Raw genomic sequence first — 25,294 nt, 5'->3', positions numbered from 1 at the left:
TCACACAAACTTGTTTAAATCCAAAATTAAAAAATCTTAAGCCCCTTAACAAACCTAGATTTATTTCCAATTTAAAATCTTTACATACATTTCCATCAGCAACGGGTGAAATATTTGTTCTTCCCGTTAAAAACGCAAATTTGCTTTCACTGATGCTAATGACTGAACCGTTGATAGAAAACTGTCTTAATTCCATATTAATAAACCATTCATTCTGATCATTAAGCTGCATAATTACATTATTATCCATTTGCTAACATGAAAAAACGTTCATTCTTTAGTTAGTCCAAACCTCCAACCATGTTAAAGAAGAGGAAATTAAATTCCCGGACCTGCTACACATCTATGGGTTCTTCACTTCACAAACATTTCATTGAAATGGGTGGAGCAGTTTAATATTAATCCTGTAATGTAATAAAGAATCAAACAATCAGACAGGAGCAGGTAGTAATGACTTTGAATGTTTATTTAAAGTTATTCCCACTGCACAACCTCTCCCTGTGTGAAAGCCCAGTCTGAAAGGAGGAGGATACAGGCCACTATAGCGCCACATCAACACTTTTATTAACAAGGCTTCTTGTTTAGCCACTACACCTCCGCCCCACACCGGTACGGCCCCCTGTGCTGCCCTGTGCTGACACACTAGCATGGTGAGGCTAGCTCAGAAAACAACCCAGAGGATGAAGAAGGTCCAATGAGAGACGCGGCCGAGATTCGGGTGGGTGACTCCAATTAATGAATAGAAAAAAAGGACGCTGTCTTACTAAATATCAAGTTCCACGGGGGGAAAAAAGGGGGCGGATGATGTTGAGAGACAAAGAGAAAGTATTCAGTAGAAAGAATCCTCTCCTGTCCCTCGGCGTGGCTGCCGATCTGCGAGGCGGGCTTTGATGATGACGCTAAGTTGAAGGTTGAGGCTTGTGAAGAAACCTCAAGATTCACAGCGTGGTCGTCCTTCTCCAATCAATGACGCAGTTCCTCTCTCCTCCTTCCACACAAAAACAGAACGACTGGGACGGGGAGAGAACTTAAATCAATTCACTGAGCTGAATTGTGTTTCAATTAGTCATGAAATGCAGCACAATGAATGACAGTGTGTTGGAGTGTTACCTGCGGAGGGGACTACAGATCTCCGAGAGGAATGATTTCTTCGTTGATAAAAAACTCGATAGTCTCCTCTTCCCAGTCGTCCACGTTGCTGTCCAGCTCATCGGTGTCCACGCCTTGTTAAGACAAAAAATACAAACAGTCAGAGATTTTTCCTGATTTAAAGTAAGGACTGCAGAGGGAAGTGAACAGTGAGGAGTGTTAAAGCGAGAGGTCTCACCTCCTCGGAGCTCGAGGCGCTGGCTCTTCTGTTCCAGGTAGGTCTGTACCGCCTTCTCCCTGTATTGATGATAATCCTCCATCATGGTCTTGCGCTTGTCCACCAGCTCCTACTCACACAGAACGACATATTCTGTTAGAGCACTTTGTGTCTATAACTATAGATTATACTTGTGAGAGATTCATATAAACTCGTATTAGAAGCTTTTCTAATTTAAAGCACTGGAATTACTGCAGTTGTGCTTCAAAGCTGATTTTTAATCCTCTTCCTGAAAGAAAGAAATCTGCCTGTGATATTTAAAAAAAAAAAAATCACATTATCTGTAAACCGCTTTTTACTTTATAACTGACTTAACAAGTACAGAAACATGAAAAAAATTGAAAGATATAGTTTGAGAAATGGAGTAAGTCAAACCTTGGAAGCCTTGGACTGGCTCAGACGATCCTTCTGCTCAAAGATCTTTGAGTATTTCTTAAGATCCTTCTTGATCGTCTGCAAGAGAAAGAGAGAGTTGACTGTGTGAAGAGCAACCAATCCAGAGCCGTTAAGAAAATACAGAGAACATTGTGGTGGTGAGCCTCAGATCAGCGTTAGAATCAGGAGCTACAGAGCAGCTCTCATACGAGGTGTCAGAAAAGTTAGGTTTGTCATCAGTGGCTCCACACACACACACACACACACACTTGTACATGTACACAGTGTGTATATTCCATCATGCCAAAGTGGTACCTTGATGGAATCTGCACTGAGCAGGGTCGTAGGTCGGGCTCTCCACAGCAGCTGACAGAAGCGATCCTTGTTGTTCTTCTGAAGGAGACGACCCTGGAACGTCCACAGCCAGTACGCATTGTCCACCTAGACACACAAACAGGTCAGTGTGAGGTTTTACTAGTTAGTTTGTATTTCACAGTTTAACCATTCACTTTATTGTAACTCTAAATAAAACAATTATATTGAAATTCTACAAATATATACATAGATACACATACTTTCTGCATGGTTTATTCTGTAGAATATGTTTTCATATCAGCAAACAAAGAGTGATACCGATACGTCTGTGACAAAGCTCATATCGGAGGATTTCTGTACCTTGTGGCTCCACCAGGAGACGGAGGTGACAACGTAGCGACCGGTTGGGTCCCACTCCACGTCCGAGGCCATGTAGTGCTCCGCTATGTTCATCATGGTGCAGTCTGACGTGTCCACAAAGGTAAGAGCTCCGTTCATACTACACACATGAGGAAATAACAAAGGTTACACACAGGCATCTATCAGCACAAACAAACAGGTGCAAATATATGAAATTGAGCCTCAGATAAGAGTTAGAATCAGGAGCTGAGCTCTCATACGAGGTGTCAGAAAAGTTTAGTTTGTCATCAGTGGCTGCTTGTGTCTTTCCCAGACACACACACGTACCTCCGGAGTCCAGCCAGCACCAGGAACTGTCCCTGGGGGCTCCAGAAAATGCTGTTGGCCTGCTGCTTGTCATACATCTCTGTGGAAGCAAACAGCACAGTGGCACATTCAGTGGATGTTTGTACAACGTCTATTACTGTGCCACACAGTGTCAAGAGAACAGTTAATGTGTGCGTTCAATCTACTCACTTATGAGATCGATCTTGCCGTTGTTTTTGACATGATAGAAGGAGACGTTGATTCTAGGAGACTCTCCGTGGAGAACAGCGAACTTGCTGCCGTTGGGCTCCCACGCAAAAGCTATGATGCCCTCTGGAAAGATGAACACAACCGACGATAGATCAGGTTTCTTCTTCCACAAGAATCAAACACAGAGTTACGTTTTCTTTTGTGTGTTGATGTTCTTACCCTTCATCTCCACCACATCAACCGGAACCTGCTTCTCTCTCATGCGGAAGATTTCAAAGTTGGTGACCACACCCTTAAAAAGACAAAAAAATATATTTAGAATAAGTTTTCCGCCAGTCATCTCCCTCCTGTTTCCCTTCTTCCTTGTTCCTGCTGTTTACCGGTGTTCCTTTAGGAGTCCTGTCCACTTTGACACACAGGTAGTCTCCATTTCTCTGCCAGTGCAGTTTGCAGTCGACAACATTGAAAAGGTTGCGGACCCGGATCTCTTGACGGGTGGGCATCTGCATCAGAGTCACTCTGGCTGGGATGTCTTTGTCCTCAGGGACCCAGAATGCTAGGATGTTGTCACCAGGAGACCATGAGAAGTCCCTGTAGACACACACACATACAGTTATTAAAAAATATCCACACTGAATGCTCTCACAACTGAAATCATGCAAATTATTATGTCAGAAAATCATTATCAAGGAGTCTTACTTGATCCCGCTAATCTTGAGACTCTTCTTGTCGAGCAAGCCCATAGACTGGAAGGAGCAGAAACTTGGTGTTAAATGCTACTTGCACATTTAATACACAAATTAATAGAAACACAAACACAACTAGATATTTTGTTGTAAGTTTACTTACAGGAGCTTCGTAGATGCTCAGCGTGTCTGGTGTCATCCTGGCAAAGAACTTCCCATCATGGCTCCATCTGAAAACAGGTAAATAACATTCAAACACCTCGACAGTAACAAGTGCAAAAACAGTGAGGTAAAAGAATTCCATTTTAGAAGAAGAGAAGTATAAAATGAACTCACTTGAAAATGGGCCAGTGTGCGGAGCTCTCACAGTGGAAGCCTCTCTTCTTCTGTCCGGTCAGGATGTCCCAGATGATGATCGCCTGTGGGTCCTCCTTGGTGTCCATCAGTGGACTGAAGGTCACCACGTACCTGAGGACATCACAACCGCACAGAAAGTGTCAGAAAGCTCAGACTCTGCACAGTTCACCCAACAAAATCCATCATTGTGTACATCTTCGCTGCGATTTTACTACACATTAAGAAGCATCTCATTGTCATAAACCATGGGATGTACAAGACCACATGACGGACAACAGTCAATTCAATCTATTCATCATTATTTAGGAGGACATTCTACTGCTTTTCCTTCTCAATAAACTTAACATGGAAGCTGTGTGCGGCTGAAGACACTAACTCTGTATTTTCTGCATCAACAAGCAAAAACACATTTTACAATATCTACTTCAATCTTTTAGAAATGGTGAAGGGGAGTTTGTCTCTGAATATTTCTTTTTGGATGACAGCAGAATCATAGTGAGCCATACTTCATCACTGTAATTTAAGATTTGATTACAAAACAGCAGCATTAAGATGTCAAGCAGTGAATCGTCTTTATCATTTCCAACAGTTCACATCCCTGTAGAACACTTGATGAGTATATATGTGCACAGTGCAAAGCCTTTTATCAGCTGCCAAACAGAGAGGTTGATTACCTCTCACACGGTGAGAAGTCAATGAGGGACACGCCCTGATGGCTGAACCTCTGAATCTGTTTGAACTTCTCGCCGCCCCACAATGCAATGCCACGCTGGTGGAATGTGGCCAGATAAGTTCCTTTGGGAGACCAGCGCACGTACGTCTCTGTCCAGCGCTGCAATAAGACAGAGAAACATTATTATTCCAGCGCTGTTGAACCAAGTTTCACAGAAATTTACAAGTCGTGCATTTCCAGGTGTGAAGAACTACTTACCGCTCTCTCTTCAGATACGATTGGCTCCTTGGCATCATTTGCATAAATGGCGGTCCTCTCTCCGGCTTCGTAGATGACACTGTACTGGTCACGACAGTCTTGATCCTCGATCCAGTGGCGCATGTTACCCTGAACCGACAGACAAACACAAACAGTTAAAGGAACGTAAAGCATGTTGGTCATTAAATGGTCATTACACTGTGTCCACTTATTTAGTAAAGAGTAGGGTAGCAAAGGGGCGGACAGTTTCCGGTAAATTTCCCATGGGAATTTCAACCCTCCACTGTGCATTCTTCCATCACATGCACAGATAATTCCCAGCCTGCTGTAGTGTGCAGGACTAGTCAGGTAAGTTTTGATATTGAGTTTAGATGATATTACTGGGGGAAATATATTAGCATGCTGATTGAGGATTGTTCATCTGTTCATCTAGTCTATGTCTATTCATTTATCCATCAATTGTAAAATATCTTAACAGACGATTGTTTGGCTAACTATTTATAACTCTGGCATTGCATTAGTGTTTTTTTTTACAAACTTTTTTCTCATCTTATTCTACAGAGCAATACCACGTGCACTATCTCATGTGTGGAGACATTTCACCCCATCCAATGTAGAAGGAAAGGCTGTGTACATTTGCAAATACTGTGCAAAGACCTATGTTAAGAATGACACAACGATGCAGAAGCATATAGTCAAGTGCCCAAAGTTTCCTCGGGGCTCAAATCAGCCTATGACAAAACAAAATGTTTATATTTATGTCTGTATATGACAAGGTAAATACAGTTAGTATCAATTACCCACAACATTTCCAGTTAATTCCTGTATATTCCTGTTAATTCCCATGGCAAGTTCCCAACTTTGAGTATTCCTGGAATTTTGCAACCCTAGTAAAGAGTCGTATCTGTTAAAGGAAACACTCACGAAATCTTTGAAGGGCTGCTTTTCTGGAGTTTCCCACTCATCGCTGATGTTCATGTACCTGGGGAGATTAAATGGGAAACGTCATCTTATTGTGCCCTACACGCTTGTTTGCATGTTACTGGCATGTTTTGTCCGACAGTGCACACTCACTTGTCAAAGTCGGTGAAGAGGTTGACCCTGAACGTGTGCTGTTTGTCCAGTTTGTAGCCATCTGCATTCTTCACTGCCTCCAGGGCCTGAGTGGGCGCAGCATACTCCAGGAAGATGTAACTGTGTGTACAAAAGAAGCCATGAGAATCAAATGAATCTTAAAAATTCAACATTAAGGCAGAACAAAGGACATGAAGAGTTCACATCAAACGTGTGGGACGACAGGATCGTACCCTTTGGTCGTGCCCTCGACCACTGGGTAGAACTCATTGGTGATCTTGCCAAACTTGGAGAAGATCTTGTGTATGACGTTCTTGAGCTTCTCCAGACGTTCTGGGCCCACCTCGGGAACGTTGTCCACCACCACCACGGAGTCTATGCCGTCAGCCTCCAGGGGCTTGTCCTTCAGGATGTCATCGAGGAGCTCTATGGAGGGGAAGGAGAGAGGGATCAGGGCGGGCAGCAGCAATAATAGCTCTTTTATCTGATGTGTCCTGGTGCTTCTTAAAACACTCAGATGGTCCAAGAACTCTAAAATTCGAAAACTACATGAGACCACTGACATCCCTTTTAAATACCAATGGAAGGTATCAAGGGGTTAATGGTTTCTGTCAAGATTTCACAGTTGTTCTTTGTCCCAGTGATGATACACAGGTGGAAAGTCCCATGATCTGAATCAGCCAACTTTTAAAAAACATGAATTAAAACCTGCATAGTTTGCTTGTAACAGCAAAATACAATTTAATACAAAAATGCTCCAATGAATCCTGCTGTCCTGAAGATTATAACACTAGTTTTAAGAAAGAATTACACAATTAAGACATGTTACTTCAAATTCTATACATTTGGTTGTACGGTGTTTTCTTGAAACTAATTATTCTCTGTGATAAAGATTATGGTGAATCTGTGGGTTGTATTGTGTATCAAAACCTCCATTACATGTCAGTGTCATATGGGTTTTAATGGCGACATCATTGCCCAATATCTGATTTCCTTATTACCTGGGACCGGTATCACCACTGACAGATGCTTCACATATCTGTCAGGCTCAAATTGTAATATACTGAGAGGTGCCACCGCTAAATGATACAAAAAACAACTCTACAGAGCGCTTTAGCACAAATAGCCAAGATACAATTAGTGCTGCAATAATTAATTAATTGATTTCTGGAATTCTACAAGAATTTTCTGAATCCAGTGAGTATTTGCTGCTTCTCTCTGGCTTGTGATTATGAATGAGATATTTTCCTGCTTCGTACAAAACCCAGGAATGTGAAGAAGTCATTATGGTCTTTGTTAATGAATCCACCATAGACTCAACCAAAACCCCTGCACCCCCCCACAGACCTTCTCTGTCTACAGGGGCTGGATCTGCATCATTGGGTTTTATCACTAATTGAGCTGATGGATTCACAGACATCTCCGGAGTCAGGGTTATTCTCAAAAAGGCACCGAGGGAAGCTTCTCGGACGTGCGGGGAACCGGAGCCCAGCTGGTGGACGGTTAGATCGCGTCTCATCTGCCGGGGACCAGGCTCATCGAGCAGCCCCTTTATCTCCCGTCGGTACCGGGGGCGACAGCTACAAGCAGCCGGATTAGAAGAGTCACCATATGGATGCTCTTCCCGGTAGCTGCCACCTCCCCGCGGGGCTGGCTAAGTGACCCAGTGACAGCGACTGGGCCACGGCCTGCAGGAGGCTTCCCTGGGCGGCTAATCGTCGGCTAACGCTAGCCGGAGGAAACCCCTTAAAATGAAATATATGTACTATGCTAACTTCTCTAACCGAATCCGTGAAGTTAAATCGGACAAGCTAACGCGGTAGCATCCGTAGCACCGCTGCGTGCTAGGTGCTAACTGCTAGCACCATTATGCTAGCTAGGTGCTAACTGCTAGCACAAGGCCGCGAAGCCGGGGTGTTTCCTGCCGCCGCTCACCCTCATCCTCGACGTCGTCCACGAAGTCCTCCGGGTCGCTGAAGGAGGGCTCCTCCTCGTCGTACTCGGGGTCGTCCACCATGTCCACCGTGTCTTGCATCTAACAGGCCTGGGAGACGGAAGCGTGAGCTTTAAAAACAGAGCTGAGGCGACGGGAGGCTGGCGGTGTCGGGCCGGTGTGGCACCATGTGCGGCTACGGGGAAAATGGACGATGCGGCGGAAACGTCACGCCGGAACCGGATCATAGTGCAGGAAAAAGCCGAGCTATAGAACACATGGAACCAACAAAGATGGCGCCGCTTGTGGATCCTAGCCTTCTCGGTTTGTTTACACTAAATAAACCTGTCTCCTTGCTCTGTGTACCCTGTACAACACTCCGCTCCATATACACTTACTTCACATCATATGTGATATGTGTTCATATAAACCATATTGATATTATATATCATTTTATACAATAATATTGTCTTTTGTACACTCTGTCTACTTATTCTTACACTCATAGTATATTATATTATATTATCTATTGTATAGTCAAATACTTATATTTATACCTCTACTATATATCAAATATTATATCATACTCTCTGTATATTCTTTGTATATGTAAGTCTATATACACATATTTATACATGTGTACATGTTATTATTATTATATTTACTATTATTATTATATATACTGTTGCTGCCATTATTACTATATACTGCTATTATATTGGTATAATTACTATCATACATAAATATATATTATGTTATATTATATACTATATATACTGTACTATTTTTATATACTGTCTAGCAATAACACTACCATCATATCATCAGTACTATTACCATCATCTTGCCACTGCACCTTATCTACCTATTTATCTTGTGTTTCTGTTTTTATTCTTTCTACCTCAATATTTTTTATTTTATTTTATTCTATTGTGTTGTATTTTATTGTATTCAAATATACCGGCTGCTATGACGACTTAATTTCCGTTCGGGGATGAATCTATCCATCTATCTATCTATCTACAGATCTGTGAACAGGGCTAGTGGGGTTCATTTTACGGTGACGCTCCTGTTTCACCCGGAAGAAAGAAGGGAGACACCCGGGAAACTTCACACTGTTTCCCGCGAGATGCTCGATTAGAGAAACTACAAGGAAACGAAAAACTACAGCGTGTGTGTTTTTTTATTTGTTAAGCTAGTACGTGCTAACAACATAGCCTCTTCCTTGTGTGTTGGATCCGGAGCCATGGACCGGGAGTGTGTGTCGCTGCTGCCCCGGGTGTGTGAGGTGCTGCGGGGCTCAAGCTCCTCTCTGCCCGATGACACCAGCCTGGAGAAGCTGCTGGACTGGTTCACAGCACTGACCGAGGCTGGTGGGTGCCATTCATTCATCCCTACACACAGACACAGACACACACACACACACACACAAGTTTTTAGTTGTTACATTCAGGCATCAGTTGTTGGACATTTTCCACTGAAATATTGAATAAACAGCCTTAAAACAGTTGCAGTTTAAGTGTATCTTCTTAATTGATTAATCAGTTAATTGCTTTGATTGTGATCTTTATTTAAATTTAAATGTTCCTGAGACGGCTCCTGTTCAAGAGTTTATTTTCACATACACAACGATTACATTTAGCAGTCGCTTGCAATGAAGATAGATAGATAGATAGATAGATAGATAGATAGATAGATAGATAGATAGATAGATAGATAGATAGGTAGATAGATAGAAAGATAGATAGATAGATAGATAGATAGATAGATAGATAGATAGATAGATAGATAGATAGATAGATAGATAGATAGAATACTTTATCCATCCCCGAAGGGAAATTAAGTCGTCATAGCAGCCGGTAAAAAAAAAATATTGAGGTAGAAAGAATAAAAACAGAAACACAAGATAAATAGGTAGAAAAGGTGCAGTGGCAAGATGATGGTAATAGTACTGATGATATGATGGTAATGTTGTTGTTATACAGTCTATAAAAATAGTACAGTATATATACATTATATATATTTATATATGATAGTAATTATACCAATATAATAGCAGTAATAATGGCAGCAACAGTATATATAATAATAATAGTAAATATAATAATAATAATAACATGTACACATGTATAAATATGTGTATTAAAAGAATATACAAAGAGTATGATATAATATGATATGATATATAGTAGAGGTATAAATATAAGTATTTGACTATACAATAGATAATATAATATACTTTGAGTGTAAGAATATGTAGACAGAGCGTGCAAAAGACAATATTATTGTATAAAATGATATAGGGTGATATATGAAATGCTTGGGTCAAAGGCTCTGATCAGAATATTACAAGCAGACAAAAAAGTAAAATAAGATAAAATAGAATATAAAAATGTTAATAGAAATAAAATATACATATATGTATATACACCTGAAGAATAAATAAATAAAAACAATAGAATAGAGTCAGTGGAATTATGACGGATTGGAGGAGTTTGAAAGTCTTATGGCCTGGTGAGCCTGGTGGTGCGGGTCCGGATGCAAACATGTTTATGGGTGAAAGGGGTCTTTGATGATCTGGGTGGTCTTCTTCCGACACCGCTGGCTGTAGAGCTCCTCCATGGATAGTAGCGCCGTCCTGGTGATGTGTTGAGCAGACCTCACCACCCTCTGTAAAGCCTTACGTTAACACATGATGAATGGAGCACATTTCCCCCAATAACTGTGTGTTTAAACCTCTCATTTGACGTTAACAGGTGGATCTGTGCAGGAGACGTGTCCGTGTCTGCTCGAGTTCATCTCCGCTGTGGTTCTCAAAACCTCATCGGACCCTGGTGTCATCTGCTTCACCCTCAAACTCTCTGGTTTAATAGCTGCCACGGAGCACGGCTTCAAAGCGCTTCAGGTAGAACTCGTGTACTCTCACTAGGGTTGCAAAGGGGCAGAAAGTTTCCGGTAAATTTCCGGAAACTTTCCGGAAACTTTCCACGGGAAGTTAAGCTCGGGAATTTTGGGAATTTAAAAAAAAAAAAAAAAATACGCAAATTAAACACTGAGCAATAAAAACATCATTCAAGACTGTAGTCCTTCACTCTACAGCAGGGCTATTGAGGCCTGCTGTAGTGTGCAGGACTAGTCAGGTAAGTTTCCATGATATCACTGGGGAAAATATATTAGCATGCTGATTGAGGATTGTTCATCTGTTCATCCAGCCTAATTCCATTCATTTATCCATCAATTATAAATTATTTTTACGGACAATTAGCCAATTGTTTGGCTAACTATTTATATCTCTGGCATTGCATTAGTGTTTTTTTACAAACTTTTTTCTCATCTTATTCTACAGAACAATGCCACGTGCACTCTCTCATGTGTGGAGACATTTCACCCCATCCAATGTAGAAGGAAAGGCTCTGTACATTTGCAAATACTGTGCAAAGACCTATGTTAAGAATGACACAACGATGCAGAAGCATATAGTCAAGTGCCCAAAGTTTCCTCAAGGCTCAAATCAGCCTATGACAAAACAAAATGTTTATATTTATGTCTGTATGTGACAAGGTAAATACAGTTAGTATAAATTACCCACAACATTTCCAGTTTATTCCCGTTAATTCCCGTATATTCCCGTTAATTCCCATGGAAAGTTTCCAAATTTTGCAACCCTAACTCTCACTAAACTACCATCACTTACTGATGTAAATCCAGCTGATTGTAACCCCCCCCCCCCCCTCTGTCCCAGGGCTCCGTTCTGGACCTGGCGTTCAACCCTCAGCACTGGCGTGACGCCGGGCTCTGGGAGGATCCCTGCATACGGATTGGCTGGATCCAGGGCTTGAGGAACATGCTGCAGCATTCGAAGGCTTTTACTTTCTTTGTAAAAGCAGGTGAGTCTTCATGCTGGAAGCCTTCTCCTCACAACCTGTTAGTTCTGATCGAACGTTTTACCATTTTAATCGTTTATTTTTTAATTCTCCAGATTTCATTGTGCCGCTCCTGCAACTTCAGACCGACTCGAGTCTGTTTGTGGCCTCAGCTGCAAATCAAGCGCTCGCCCACACCCTGATCTTCTTTCAGCCGGGATGTAACGGGAAAGTCAAGAGGACACAAACCTCCATCGCTGACGAGGAGCCCCTCAGCCAAGATTACTCCGCTGTGCTCGGGACAATCTCACAGTTCCTCAAGGAGTCGCTGCTTCCCAAAGAAAACACCCGGCTCCATCAGAGTCAGCAGGTTCTCAAGCTGCTGGCTCTGCTCCTGGCTCGGGCCCGGCAGCCGCTCCGGGACAAGCTGCTCGGGACAGTCGCAGACTCTCTGCAGGAGCTGGTGGCGGCAGGACACAGTCAACTCACCCTCCCTCTGATGGACATCATTCTGGCTGCATACAGGTAGAACCATAGATATATATATATAAAGACTAGATGTCTCGTCTGCGTTGCTGGCCAACGGAGACGAACGTCTGCACATGGCGGCCATCTTGCGGCCACATTGTGTTGATTAAGATTAAGATACATTTTATTGTCCCACACACATGCACAGACATGCACAGGCACACTCATGCAAGGGGAAATTTAACCTCTGCTTTTAACCCATCTGGTGCAGGACACACAGAGCAGTGGGCAGCTGTGTACAGAACCCGGGGAGCAGATGTTAGGGGAGTAAGGTGCCTTGCTCAGGGGCACTAGACAGGGTAGGGAGAATCCTCTTGGATTTTTGGACAGAACAATCCAGGTTCGTCTTTTTGTTGTATCTCCGTGGAGCCGAACCATAACTTGCTAAATTTTGAACCGATTTTTAAACTATCTGGTTTGTTATAAACGTCAGAGATGTAGATATGACACTGCGTACTTATGAATAATTATGTTATTTTCTAAAAAAAAAAGAATAATTTATGCAGTGTCATAACTACATCTCTGACGTTTATAACAAACCAGATCGTTTAAAAATTGGTTGAAAATGGAGCAAGTTATGGTTATTTACCACTACCAACACAATGTTATGGGTGAGCGAGATGCCCCCTAGCAAGATGGCCGCCATGTGCGGACGTCCGGCTACGTCGAACGAGTCATCTCGTCTTTATATATAAATCTATGGGTAGAACATCTCGCCCATATGGTTTGAAGATATTAGTCATGGGAACAAGGCAGCAAAGCATCATATGTAAAGATGGACGACATGACAGCTCCACTTAAAGTGAAGCCACAATTTGTTCATTGCCCCCTGGTGGCTGGCTTAAAGCACAGTTGGTACCTAAACACAATGTGAAAATAAATACTTTTTCATAACAAGGTTCAGATTTAGGTTTAAGTTGCTCCCTGTTTGTTTCCAGCAGCTCCAGCACTGATGACTGTGTCCCGGACCAGCGTGTCACTCGTCTTCTATCGTCCATGCTGAACATCACCAAACCCTCGGACCTCATCGGTGCAGCGGCTGCTTTTCTGCGCGGAGGTCGTCATCACCAGTGAGCATCAGTTCACACTCCCACACGTTCACCAGTACAAAGTACCGCAATAAGACTGTACAACTCATCTCCCTCTGTCAGAGCCACCATCACAGAACTGCACTAAATAAACCTGTCTCCTGCTCTGTGTACCTGTACAACACTCCGCTCCATATACACTTACTTCACATCACATGTGATATGTGTTAATATAAACCATATTGATATTATATATCATTTTATACAATAATATTGTCTTTTGCACACTCTGTCTACATATTCTTACACTCATAGTATATTATATTATCTATTGTATAGTCAAATACTTATATTTATACCTCTACTATATATCATATATTATATCATACTCTCTGTATATTCTTTGTATATATAAGTCTATATACACATTTTTATACATGTGTTATAGTTATAATTATTATTATTATATTACTATTATTATTATTATTATTATATATACTGTTGTTGCCATTACTACTATGTACTGCTATTATATTGGTATAATTACTATCATATATAAATATATATTATGTTGTATTATATACTATATCTACTGTACTATTTTTATATACTGTCTAACAATAACATCACCATCATATCATCAGTACTATTACCATCATCTTGCCACTGCACCTTATCTACCTATTTATTTTGTGTTTCTGTTTTTATTCTTTCTACCTCAATATTTTTTATTGTATTTTATTGTATTCAAATGTACCGGCTGCTATGACAACTTAATTTCCCTTCGGGGATGAATAAAGTAATCTATCTATCTATCTATCTACAACCTCCGTTTGAACTGGTTGTAGTTTCATTCTCTGTGTTTCTCTTCCTCAGAGACTCCGTCCACACAGCTCGGGCGGTGAGAATACTCCTGCTGCCCCTCCACATTGTCACTGGTCAGACTCTCCTGGGCACAGACACCCCAGGTAACACACTGGGACGAGCAAATTCGAGAAGGGAACAGGTTAAAAGTCTTATGTGACTGATTTATTTTTATGTTCTCGTAGGAGAAGAGCATCACTTTTCAATTGCAGAGCAGCTGAAGATTAAGACCTCCTGCATCTCGATGATCTGTGTGTGTCTGACCCACACGCCACCGATCACACTCATGGTGAGAGTACAAAGACGTCTGATTCCACAGGAGGAGGAAACACAGTATTTATAACGTGTAGCAGCCTAACTGTTCTATTCCCCCTCAGCCTCGCGACTCACTCCCCTGTCCTCCGGTTTCAATCCTCACGGCGGTTCTGTCCTTGTTGAGGATCGTCAGTGGAGACTCCTCCTCCTTGTCCTCGGGCTGTTCTGAGGTTTTCAGGAACCTTGTTGGATCTGGAAAAGTTCAGAAATGTGCTCTAGAGGTTCTGACGGGTCTCAGCAGCAGCCCAGGTGAAACCCCCTGTTGTTTCACTCACCTCCATAGATACTGTAATGGACTGACAGATTTCTCAGTACAGCGTCTGTATCTAGACATTAAAGTCAATAAAATAAAAATCTATTTAACTTATTTATAATCTTAATAATATATTTAATAAGGAATAATTAGTCTGAATAAACATTAGATTATAAATTATATTTTCCATGTGTGTGTTCCAGGAATGAAAGACAAACTGACTGAGGTCGTCACAGTTCTGATCCAATATCTGAACAATCCTGACTCTGACCCCACTGTAAGTGTGTGTGTCTGTTTGTGTGTTTGTGTGTTTGATATGGGTTTTTTTCAAACTTTATTGTGTCATTGATATTCTGCGTTAATAAGAAGTATGGAGTCTCGTCTAAAACCAAGAAAAGCTGTTCTAGAGCAGAAGTTCACAACAGGGTGGAGAACTTTCTGTACCTTTGCTTATTCAGACCCACAGGTGACACCATGACCCACTGATTGTATTATACTTCCTGTATTTACCTCCGTTTTAGGGCCTCTGGGATTATAGTTCTGTCCGTTAACCAGCCTAGAAAATTAAAAAATCTATTATTAAGTTATTCCACATTGCTGTGTCTGTGTGTCTCAGGTAATACACAAGTCGTACCAGGCCGTGTTGAAGTGGCTGAGTGTGTGTGAAGACGTCTCCTCGTTAACAGAGAAGCTCAAACAAGGTAGAGTTCGCCTGCAGCCTTCTCTCATGTTCTCTTCAAACTGCTCTTTTGGTGGCTGTGTGTTGTGTTAGTTACATTCTACTGTGTGTATCCGTGTTAGATCTCATCGACGTGGTGAGGAAACGTGCGTGCGACATGCGCTGGGAGGTGAGAGACTCCACGGTGGAGTTTCTGGGGAAACTGACAGGTGTCCTGAAACGAGGCGAGGAGCCGTGTGACGCTCTGCTGGGCGGCTGCTGGAGCACTCCTCTCCTCAAGGAGGCGCTGCAGGATCCAGAGAGCTACGTGCGGGCCAGTGCCATCGCCGCACTGGCCCAGACACTGGCGTCCAGCTGGCACCAGGAGACAGCGGTCACACAGGGGCAGGTAGGCTGAAGGGATTTCTCTGAAAAACACAAACAGGAAACAGCTTGCTTTAGTTTCAGATGCAGAGGTGTCAAAAGTATTCACATTCATTACTCAAGTAGAAGTATAGATACTAGGGTTTAAAAATACTTTTGTAGAAGTTGAAGTATCAACTCAAGCTTCTTACTTAAGTAAAAGTGTAAAAGTACTGGTTTCAACTACTACTTCAAGTATAAAAGTAAAAGTAATGTAAGGGAAACAAATTTTCCATTAAGGACAACTCTTAAGCCGCGTCTCAAGGGCCTATAGTGCACTACCCCCCCTCCACCAAAAAACACATTTTTCTAAAGGCCATTACGACTATAATGTTATATTAAAATGTTATGTTGAAAAATGTGGGATGCACTAGGCTACTCGTTTGAACTGCAAATATGCCCATTGAAAATTATAACATTTTATTACAAAGCAAATACATATATTGTTTTGAAGAGACCTTTGGACTCAACACTACCAATAATCAAACTTGACTATCTAGAGGAAGTAAAAGTCGTAACAAGGTTGTGTTGCCTTTTTTTTGTGTGTGTTTTTGAACGATGACAAAACGGGAATGAAAACAAGCCAAAATTAAATAGGAGTAACGAGGCTATTTTTTAAATGTAAGGAGTAGAAAGTACAGATATTTGCGTGAAAATGTAAGAAGTAGAAGTAAAAAGTCGTCTGAAAAAAAAAATACTCCAGTAAAGTATAGATACCGAACATTTCTACTTAAGTAAGGTAACGAAGGATTTGTACTTCGTCACTTGACACCTCTGTTCAGATGATGAGCAGGTGTGTTACGCTGAATGCGGCTAATTGTGTCTTTAATCAGTTTTTAAATTCTAAAGTTTTACATCATGAGCTCCTGCAACGACTGGGATGCGTCTCAGGCCTGGAGCGGGCCGTCCACTCTTCAGCAGGCTCGGTGGTTTGATTCCCAGCCATCGTTTAAATTCTTGGTTCCCCTCTTACTTGAGGGAAACGCATCAATGCCATCACTCGTTCATGAACTCGTAGAATCTCAAATAGCCAACTGTAACACGCCCGTCTCCTCCAGTTCATTTAAGATGTACCTCGACTCTAGGGATGGGGGGAAAAATCGATTCAATTAATAATATTAATATTTAGGAATTAAAACTTGTAAAGCTCTAAGTGAATTTGACTGTGTTGTATTTGAAGGTATGATTCAACTGTTTCCCATGGTCCAGTATTTAAAAAAAATAAAATAAAATAACCAAAAGAAATCACAAGAAATCGTAATATCGAATAGCAATACCCACAGAATCGCAATACATATGGTATCACCACCTAAGTATCGTGATCGTATCGTATCGGGGGGGCCTGCTGATAACTCTCTCTGTTTATTTCTCTGCAGACTGACGTCGTGACCCGGCTGCTGGAAATCCTCTCGCAGGACACGGAGGCATTCGCCAGGAGAGCAGTTGTGCAGTATTTCATCGCCTGGTTTTCTTCTCGCTCCTCCCACACCTCTCCCTCCTCCTCCTCCTCCTCCTCCTCCTCTCTGCGGACGGACTCTGTGAGCTCCGTCCTCTCTCTAGGCAGCGCCGATCTGGACTGGGAGGTCAAAGTTCACACTCTGGAGCTGGCCGAGCTGCTGATGGACGAGGCCTGTTCAGGTCACCGTGGTTACAGGAAGGGCTCCGAGACGCCCCCTGCTGTGCGTCACTCATACGCTGTGATTTCTGATGGGACTCTTGGAGAGGGGGCGGAGTCAGATGCGGCCGGCGCGTTGAGTAAACTGGTCGAGCAGGGAGTGGTCTCGGCTCTGCTGAGTGGTCTGGTGGACTGCGATAGGCCCGTGGGTCTGAAGGCCTGTCAGCTCCTGATTACACTCAGGGAAACTGTCTGTCCGCGGCCGCCACTGGGTGCGTCTCCCGCCCCGGCAACAGTCGCCAAGGTGTCCTGTGAACTGCCGGGATGCGGCTGGGGCCGGGAGATCAGAAAGATACCGGGGATGAAGAGGTTTGATCGGATCGAAGAGGCAGACGCGGCTCATCGGACTCGTTCTGGTGAGGTTGGGATGGAAGACAGCGTCAGTGGCAGCGACAGTGTATGTGTCGGCGTGTGTGCCGTGTTGAGGTCTCTGGGTTTGGACGAGAAACTGGACATCCTGAGTCAAAGCAGTGACCACGTCCACAACTCTGCTCTCTCTCTGCTGCAGGACATTCTGACCGCGAGCGCCGCACACACTCAGCAAGACGCCGAACCAGGACAGGAAGTTATAGTGGACTGTTACTGACACACGTACACACACACACACACACACATACACACATACACAGAGTTGGTTTGGTATCAGTGAGGAACAACACACTCTTTACTCTACATGTGCCTTCATGTTGTTGTGATTGGAGCCTGACAGATATGGATTTTTTGGGGGACAGATTCTGATCCAGATGTTTGGGGTGTGAAAGATTTCCACCATCGACATACCGGGAAAAAAATGTAATTGAAGTTTAGTATTTTACAGTTTAACCAGAAACTTTTGTATAAATAATGAAATACACAAAGACGACCAAATGTGTAGACTTCAAATTAAGAAAATAAAGATATTTTTAATGTAAGATGTGTTTTTTTCTCAATTTAACATTAATATAATGCTGTTACATTTGTCTTAGTTCCACCGGCGACACTTTTACTTGACCTGTAGCCGAAAATAGATATTTCTTTTGCTTCGTTTCTTCCATTGCTCGCCGTCGGCTCACCAGGCGGAATCAACTCTTGTCTCGTCCGCTCACTCGCCCTCTGGACATCCACACAGCGATGGGGGGGGCGACAGCTTGGTACAGTCGCACCTTGTCTGTGGTGACCACGCAGCGGAGGCATCACGCGCTGCTGAAGTGGAACAGATGACACGGTTCATTAAGTTGAAACGTGTCCTGTGAACACACGTCCATCAGGGTAAAGAGAGACATATCACATTCATACCTTCAGTTTTAAAAATGTAACAAACACGTACAGATTTTTCCCCCATACTTATTATAATTTCTTTAGAACCAATTATGACTGTTACACATTAATTGACAATCAAATCCAAACATTACTCTGCTCGACTATGATCCGTTCCTCTGTCAACCGAACGTTCTGTGCACAAATAAATCGTCAATATATAGATTAATAAGGTTAATGTTTGTTAGATGTAAATGTATAAATATTTTGAATAACGTCAACTGGAATAGAAGAAAATTAAATCTGAAATTAAATCAAAAGTAGAATCAGTAGAAATGAATGATTATATTTGAATTAGAATGGTACATGAATATTCACATTTATCAATCCCCTTAACCTTCCTGATTTCTTTCCCATTCAAATCCATGTACTATTCTCTGAGAAACCATCACAAATGTTTAAAAACATCTCACAATGTTAAAGAAAGTGAAGAGTTCTCTCTTAACCCACAGCACATCCGTCCACCACGTGTTGTGATAATCCTGTGAATATACGACAGTTGGACAAACGCAGGCAATTAATTGTATTTAAACATTGTGTACAATTACTGTATCCCTCTAGTTTGAATGAGACAATTGTTGGTTAGTGCAAAGACGGGTGGATGATGTGAGGCCAATTAAACACAAAAGTATATTTAATATTCTTCAGTGAATATTTATTTTCCTTTGATTTAACAATCAGCTGTTTGCTCTTTAAATCTCTTCGGATCGGCTGTAAAAAATAATAAGTGAGTGAATCAGCAGCAGCTCAACCTTTGCAGAGACTTGTGATAATAACCTTAATAAGAGGTTTTAAACACCTCAGGTCATCTCACTTTATTCTCAGGTTATTTTCGTCCCTCCCCTCTTCTCTTCTTTCCTCTTTACTTCCGTCCACTGTCACTTATTTCCCCGGAGGAGACGCTTCGTCAGACCCTCCGAGAGGAAAGTGTTGGTGGATGGAGGACAGTCGCCTCCTCCTCGTGTTCACACTCTCATGGCACATGGAAGAACAGAGGGACACACGGGCACTGAAAACTCTCATTAACTAATGAGCCGGACACACACACACACACTGATTATCTCATCCTGGAACGGTGTCATCATTCCACTGAGCTCTCCTCACACAGCTCTCCTCTCTCTCTCCCTCTCCATTCATGAAGTGAAAGTATTCTTGTGGCTGACTCTGGTCGCTCTGTGCATCATGGAGGCGGTGGCTCTTTTCTCTTTCACAGCATCAGCAGCAGACGAGATCGGTTTCCAGAAAGGGGACATCATCAAGGTATGTGTGTGTGTGTGTGTGTCTGTGTGTTGTGTTTGTGGTGAGGTTTTAAAAGGGGAAATTTACCAAAGGCTGCATGAGTAAACATATAAGTGTGTGTTTCTCTAGGTGACAGAAATGGAAGATGATTTGAGTTGGGTCACAGCCGAGATTCAGGGGAAACGTGGATACATCCCTGAAAACTACATTTCCCTCTTTCCTCATCGGTAAAAATGTTTCATCATATGTTCCACTCCTTGTAATTTCTCTGCTCATCCCATCAAAACTTTTGATTGTTGTTCCTTTTAACTACTGGACCAAAACATTATTGGCTGGTGACCCTTCACCAAAGGTTATGTCTCAGTGTTTAACCCCCAGATTTGATATTTTCCCTCAGAGTTTTGAAATAAATTGAACGCCTTAATTTATTAAAATAATTCACAAGAAAAAATGTGAAAAGATAATTGTGGTTGTTCTTTGGTTGGTTGTTGAAAACCTTTTTATTCACAAATGCCTTTAAACCATTTTACAAAATCTCAGGTCGCACATTGTATTTTATTCAGTTTTATTTGTATATTTACTCCTTCAACTCAAAATTGCAAATATTTTATACTTTTTATTTATTTTTACCTCTCTAATCACTTCTCTTTTATTCTACTCTTTATTTTGCGTGAAAATAGTTTTAAACGGTTATTTTTATTTGATTTATTTTAGTTTCTGTCTCTGTGTTGTTTTTAATGTCAGAGCACCTTGAATCTATGTCTGTGAATAAATATGGTTTATAAATAAAACTGCATTTAAACATAATAGTCGTAAAAAAGTAATAATTCTGTGACCCTCTTCTTTTGGGTCCTGATCCTCAGCTTGAGAACCACTCATGCTCCTTTCTGACTTGATTTGTGAATCAGAAGTTACTCACTGCTCTGTCAGATTTAAATAGTAACATGAATGTCACTGCCAATCTCACAATGAGGTCACCAGGAGGCTGCGATTTGAATTCTTGTGTGTGTTCCGATAGGTGGTTCGCAGGACGGGTGTCGAGACTTGAGGCTGAGCAGCGTCTGCGCTGGCAGGAGGCCGGAGTGTTCCTTGTGAGGGAGAGTGAATCCGCTCCGGGGGAGTTTTCTGTCTCTGTCAGGTCAGTGAACGCATCACGAGCATCATCCACATCCAGGATGAGGTGTTGGAGTCTTAAAGGGTCAAAGTCAAATTTCATTCTCCAGCCTGATGCAGAATTAAACCCCCTATCGCCATATTGGGGTTTAATAAGCTCCTCAGCTTCACCCAAGTGTGTCTTTCTCACCCCAGAGGTGAACATCTGCCCCCCCCAGGCTCCCACTTCACAACAAAAACACTGTTTATCACCTCGCTGATGGAATGAAGTGTGGAACCAGGCGTGTTGTAGGACACATGCAGGCAGCAGCTTGTTTTCCATCACACTGAGCACGTTAGCAAGTCACAGCAACCACGTGTCTGTGAATGTGTCAGGGTCAGCGGAGGGGAGCGGCAGACTATTTAAATACGTTCCACAAAAAAACACTAAAAATATCACAGCCGTGCCAACACAGTGTGTGTGTGTGTGTGTGTGAGAGAGAGAGAGGAGGAAGTTTAATTTGGATCATTGAAGTGACATGGGACACATTTAATGATTGAGAGGAGATTAAAATGTGTTCGATAGAAACTGGGGCATTATGTAATACTACAGTCTTTAATTAAACCCAGGTACATTATGCAACACACACATGTCACACACACACACATGCACTTCATGTGCACACATTAACACTAAAACATCTGTCTGCCTGCGAGCGCTGGGACGTAAGAGGTGTACTTTATTTATGTTTACATACACATCAGCAGACATCACACAGTACAGTACCACCACAAGGTGTAGTACCTCAGAGTGATCAATAGGGGGCGACACTGCTCAAGAGCTTTTTTGTTGTTGAAGCAACTTAGATGTTGTTACCCTAGTCATGCAGGTTGCCCACATGCACCTGCAGCATGCGCTCGGTGAGAGTGTAATTTTCCACCACACACAACAGTCATGCTGTTGATTTGTTCTACTGTCCCACAATTGGCCAATTTCTTTTTTTAATGGGAGACATTTTGAACGTGTCACAGCAGGAAAAAACACAGATGTTGGCAAATAGAATTGAAGACGGCTGAATATTAAGCTGCTCTAGTTTCTGGGCCCTGCTATATTCATGATATTTGAATAGAAAAGATCTACTGATTCTGTTAATGATACGATTAGTGCTTTTCTGTGCAACTACTGTTATTTACTTTTATGATTACACAGTAAAGTATATTGATTTCTTGTTTATTCATGACATAAACAGTATATTTAAAAAAGAAAAACATGTGATTACAAACTGCAATTATTATCTTCCCCAGTAAATCTAACCACATGTCTCGGGGCTGTGGGAGGAAACTGGTTTCAACACATGCAGACATGAGGAGAATGTACAGACACAGAAATGTAAAGAGATTCAAACTCAGGACGTTCTTGCTGTGAGGAAACCGCTGTTCCACCCCCAACATATGAACTACACGTGTAATTCACCAAAAACACTTCAGGCTGATTAATTTCTCTCTGTCGGAGCAGCACAGGATGTATGATACTGTTCACCTCCTTTTAGAGTAATTAGGTGATTAATGCGTGAGGGAGGAGACACGATCAATAATCCATTACTCATCACACTGGTCAGTAGACAGATCCTGGTGGACACGCTGTATTGGTAAAGTTGTTTAGTTGAGTTTATCATTAGTCCTCCATCATTTAATGATTTAGCTTTTAATTAATCGGTTAATTATTAAGTCTACAAACGATCAAAGGTTGTTCCGTCAGTTCACCTTGTTCCAAACTGAAATATATCGATAATGTGACGCGGTGGAGAAGGAAACTGCGATTAGTCACCGCCTGGATTGTCAAAAGATTCGTACAGACGATCATGGTCCCCAGAGGATGAATCCTATAAGTGATCTCCTCAAAACCGGAGATAATGGAGGACGAGACAACTATGGAAACTTGGCTCAGTCGTTCATGTTCTCCTCGGCTGGTGCCTTAACTTTACCACACCGCCACCACTGGGTCATAGTTATAATTTATCCAGTCGGTTTTTCCTGGGATAATCTAGGATATTCCCATCGGTTATACCAACGACGATATGGCGATATTAGCATGCTAAGCTAAGATGGTACCACATAGTTTCCTACTAGGTTTCCTTCTCTGCTTATAGAAGGTCGATACATTCACATTCATAGCCCGAGAGAAGTTTGTGGTTTGGTGGCTCACGCTGACGGAGGTATGCACAATACGCCTGGGAGATTTCCTCCAAAAAAGAAACAGGCCGAGGAATGAAGCAGCTCAAAGGAGCACGCACACCCGCCTAACTTCCCTCCCTTCTCTTTGTCCGCCTCAGCTACGGCGACAGGGTGGAACATTTCCGCGTCCTGGAGGGCGGCGGGCAGTACTGCATCTGGGACGAGACGTTCGGCTCCCTCAACCGTTTGGTGGATTTCTACAGAACTCACAGCATCGCCGTGGAGAAACTCATCTGCCTCATAGACCGTCCCCCGTCCCCTCGCCAGGTGTCCAACCCTGGATACAACCCCTACCCAAACCCTTATAAAAGCAGCTCTCAGGAATCCCTCCCATCGGCCCGTCTCTACTCGCAGCCCCAGAGAGAAGCGGCTCCGGTGGTATGACAAATCTTTAAGTTATCCCTGTAAACACTTTCCACTGCTGTCACATAGAAAACCTGTTTGCCTGATGTCATTGCTCTGCTCCGTCTTTGTCTAGAAACCTTGTGTGGCTCACGCCCTCTGTGACTACACCCCCCATCAAGCCGGGCACCTCCACTTCCTGCGTGGCGACGTCATTGACCTGCTGGAGTGCTCCGGCTCGGCGACGTGGAAGGGACGCTGCCGAGGCCGAGTCGGCGTCTTCCCACCGCAATACGTCCAGCTGCTGTACCACTGACCAAGGACCGAACGCCCTCGGCCCAGTGGCGGCCATCGCTGACACATATCTAACTCGTGAGACAATGAATTTGAACTAGAGCTGAAACAATTAGTCAAATAATCAATTGGCTTTTATAAGCAGTATGCAAACATGTGGTAAATGGTTTACCACTCAATATAATGTAGTTGTAATTGTTTATTTGTGTATTTGCCAGCAGCTGTGACTCGTTCCATTGACACCCAGGAGCTACGATTACTGACTGGCTGCATACAACTACATTATAGTGATATAAATCATGTATTAAATGCTTCTTTAGTGCTTATAAATGCTCAATATAGGGATTTAAAGTGTTACCTCCCTGTCACGTCGCAGCTCAGACTGTTTATAAAGATGAACAACACGTCTCCACTTCCTCCCACAATCCAGAACTGAAGATAACCTATCTCAGATTTCAGAAGGCCAGAGTCTGAGCAGCTGCGATTGGTGAATAGAGCCATTGTAGCGCCGTCACTAAACATCATTCACACGCCGTCACTAAACATCATTCACAGGACAATAAATGGCGGCAGCCCTGGTGCACTTTTCTATTTGACTAATACAGGGCTGTTTACTGCCCCTGACAGTTTGCTATCAGGATCAAACACTATTTCATTTATTAAAGAGTCATCTGAAGTTCAACATCAGTTTACAAGGTGGTGCTTGCACAGCAGTTTATCCTCAGACAGAGGAAGTTTAGTGAAAGTCACCGGTGCAACAACAGCTTCCTCAGTTTTGATCGGGCTGCTGCTGGTCTTCACCCTGTTGACCAACAGCAGGTGATCACAGTGAATTCTCCATGTTTCAAACTCTGTTATGTTTTTTTTTTTGACGTATTATCATTTTAGTCCTAAATATGTCACTTTAAGGATCAATGCTTTAGATCTAAAGCCAGGTATTTAGAGTTTATTCATAGTTTTAATCACTAAAGTCAATTATCTTTAAAATGACTGTTGCAGTGAATCTTGTGTCCTTGGACCTGATTTCCTCCTTTCACACACAGTCTGTCCTGGAAATTGACTTTAAAGTGGTGTTTGTTTTACCTTATTGCTCAAACCGCTAACCTCCTCTTCAGTAAATGTTAGTAAACTGTACAGAATTCAAATAAAAAGTGATATCATCCGATACTGTCATTTGCATTTGTGGAAAAACACGTTCAGCTCTGATGCTTCTTCAGACTTAATAGAGATATAAAACAAGAAAGAAACATTTGATGAACAGGTTCTTGTCTTTTTA

The 25,294-nt window shown here is 42.3% G+C and overlaps 3 protein-coding genes and 2 non-coding genes across 6 annotated transcripts; 2 read left to right on the top strand and 3 right to left on the bottom strand.

Annotated features, from left to right (window-relative positions):
* Window positions 1-441: 441 nt before the first annotated feature.
* On the bottom strand, window positions 442-8,120 carry eif3ba (eukaryotic translation initiation factor 3, subunit Ba). The gene is made up of 19 exons (XM_061084388.1): window positions 7,916-8,120; window positions 6,214-6,406; window positions 5,981-6,100; window positions 5,831-5,888; window positions 4,907-5,035; window positions 4,650-4,807; window positions 3,955-4,086; window positions 3,782-3,848; window positions 3,632-3,678; window positions 3,313-3,523; window positions 3,152-3,224; window positions 2,933-3,055; window positions 2,744-2,822; window positions 2,417-2,555; window positions 2,057-2,182; window positions 1,742-1,819; window positions 1,328-1,436; window positions 1,111-1,223; window positions 442-1,010 (listed from the first exon to the last, which is right to left on the bottom strand). The coding sequence occupies exons 1-18, from the start codon at window positions 8,013-8,015 to the stop codon at window positions 1,123-1,125; spliced, it is 2,043 nt and encodes a 680-aa protein (XP_060940371.1). The 5' UTR covers window positions 8,016-8,120; the 3' UTR covers window positions 442-1,010; window positions 1,111-1,122.
* On the bottom strand, window positions 1,902-1,986 carry LOC132997954 (small nucleolar RNA SNORD60). The gene has a single exon (XR_009677955.1). It is a non-coding gene; the product is annotated as a small nucleolar RNA SNORD60 (small nucleolar RNA).
* Window positions 2,634-2,712, bottom strand: LOC132997956 (small nucleolar RNA SNORD60). Its single transcript, XR_009677957.1, has one exon. It is a non-coding gene; the product is annotated as a small nucleolar RNA SNORD60 (small nucleolar RNA).
* Window positions 8,121-9,078: 958 nt separating the features above from the next.
* brat1 (BRCA1-associated ATM activator 1) lies at window positions 9,079-18,404 on the top strand. The gene is made up of 12 exons (XM_061092170.1): window positions 9,079-9,286; window positions 10,670-10,818; window positions 11,656-11,800; window positions 11,893-12,301; window positions 13,243-13,374; window positions 14,209-14,300; window positions 14,382-14,485; window positions 14,574-14,760; window positions 14,968-15,041; window positions 15,381-15,465; window positions 15,566-15,831; window positions 17,222-18,404. Exons 1-12 carry the CDS (start codon window positions 9,160-9,162, stop codon window positions 18,104-18,106), a joined length of 2,655 nt encoding a protein of 884 aa, XP_060948153.1. The 5' UTR covers window positions 9,079-9,159; the 3' UTR covers window positions 18,107-18,404.
* Window positions 18,405-19,998: 1,594 nt separating this feature from the next.
* LOC133028358 (GRB2-related adapter protein-like) lies at window positions 19,999-24,040 on the top strand. 2 transcript variants are annotated; one of them, XM_061095564.1, is made up of 5 exons: window positions 19,999-20,076; window positions 20,185-20,282; window positions 21,074-21,193; window positions 23,481-23,649; window positions 23,861-24,040. In XM_061095564.1, the coding sequence occupies exons 1-5, from the start codon at window positions 19,999-20,001 to the stop codon at window positions 24,038-24,040; spliced, it is 645 nt and encodes a 214-aa protein (XP_060951547.1). The 2 variants fall into 2 exon arrangements, with proteins under 2 accessions (XP_060951547.1, XP_060951539.1); XM_061095556.1 differs by having other exon boundaries at window positions 23,481-23,760.
* Window positions 24,041-25,294: the final 1,254 nt, after the last annotated feature.

This window comes from Limanda limanda, chromosome 2 (assembly GCF_963576545.1).
Source record: "Limanda limanda chromosome 2, fLimLim1.1, whole genome shotgun sequence".
Lineage (NCBI taxonomy): Eukaryota > Metazoa > Chordata > Actinopteri > Pleuronectiformes > Pleuronectidae > Limanda > Limanda limanda.
Note: the sequence above shows the minus strand (reverse complement) of the source record. Positions and strands in the feature narration are given on the sequence as shown.

What these genes read in the sequence shown, in the direction of transcription:
- eif3ba (XM_061084388.1), bottom strand. Translation starts at nt 8,015, where the DNA reads ATGCAAGACACGGTGGACATGGTGGACGACCCCGAGTACGACGAGGAG. An exon ending in GTCGAGGGCACGACCAAAGG is followed by an intron (nt 6,101 to 6,213) that starts GTACGATCCTGT and finishes TTGTACACACAG; the next exon opens with TTACATCTTCCTGGAGTATG. An exon ending in GCCAGTCCAAGGCTTCCAAG is followed by an intron (nt 1,437 to 1,741) that starts GTTTGACTTACT and finishes CTGTGTGAGTAG; the next exon opens with GAGCTGGTGGACAAGCGCAA.
- brat1 (XM_061092170.1), top strand. Translation starts at nt 9,160, where the DNA reads ATGGACCGGGAGTGTGTGTCGCTGCTGCCCCGGGTGTGTGAGGTGCTG. An exon ending in CGCGGAGGTCGTCATCACCA is followed by an intron (nt 13,375 to 14,208) that starts GTGAGCATCAGT and finishes TCTCTTCCTCAG; the next exon opens with AGACTCCGTCCACACAGCTC. An exon ending in GGGTCTCAGCAGCAGCCCAG is followed by an intron (nt 14,761 to 14,967) that starts GTGAAACCCCCT and finishes TGTGTGTTCCAG; the next exon opens with GAATGAAAGACAAACTGACT.
- LOC133028358 (XM_061095556.1), top strand. Translation starts at nt 19,999, where the DNA reads ATGGAGGCGGTGGCTCTTTTCTCTTTCACAGCATCAGCAGCAGACGAG. An exon ending in GAGTTTTCTGTCTCTGTCAG is followed by an intron (nt 21,194 to 23,480) that starts GTCAGTGAACGC and finishes TGTCCGCCTCAG; the next exon opens with CTACGGCGACAGGGTGGAAC. An exon ending in AGAGAGAAGCGGCTCCGGTG is followed by an intron (nt 23,761 to 23,860) that starts GTATGACAAATC and finishes GTCTTTGTCTAG; the next exon opens with AAACCTTGTGTGGCTCACGC.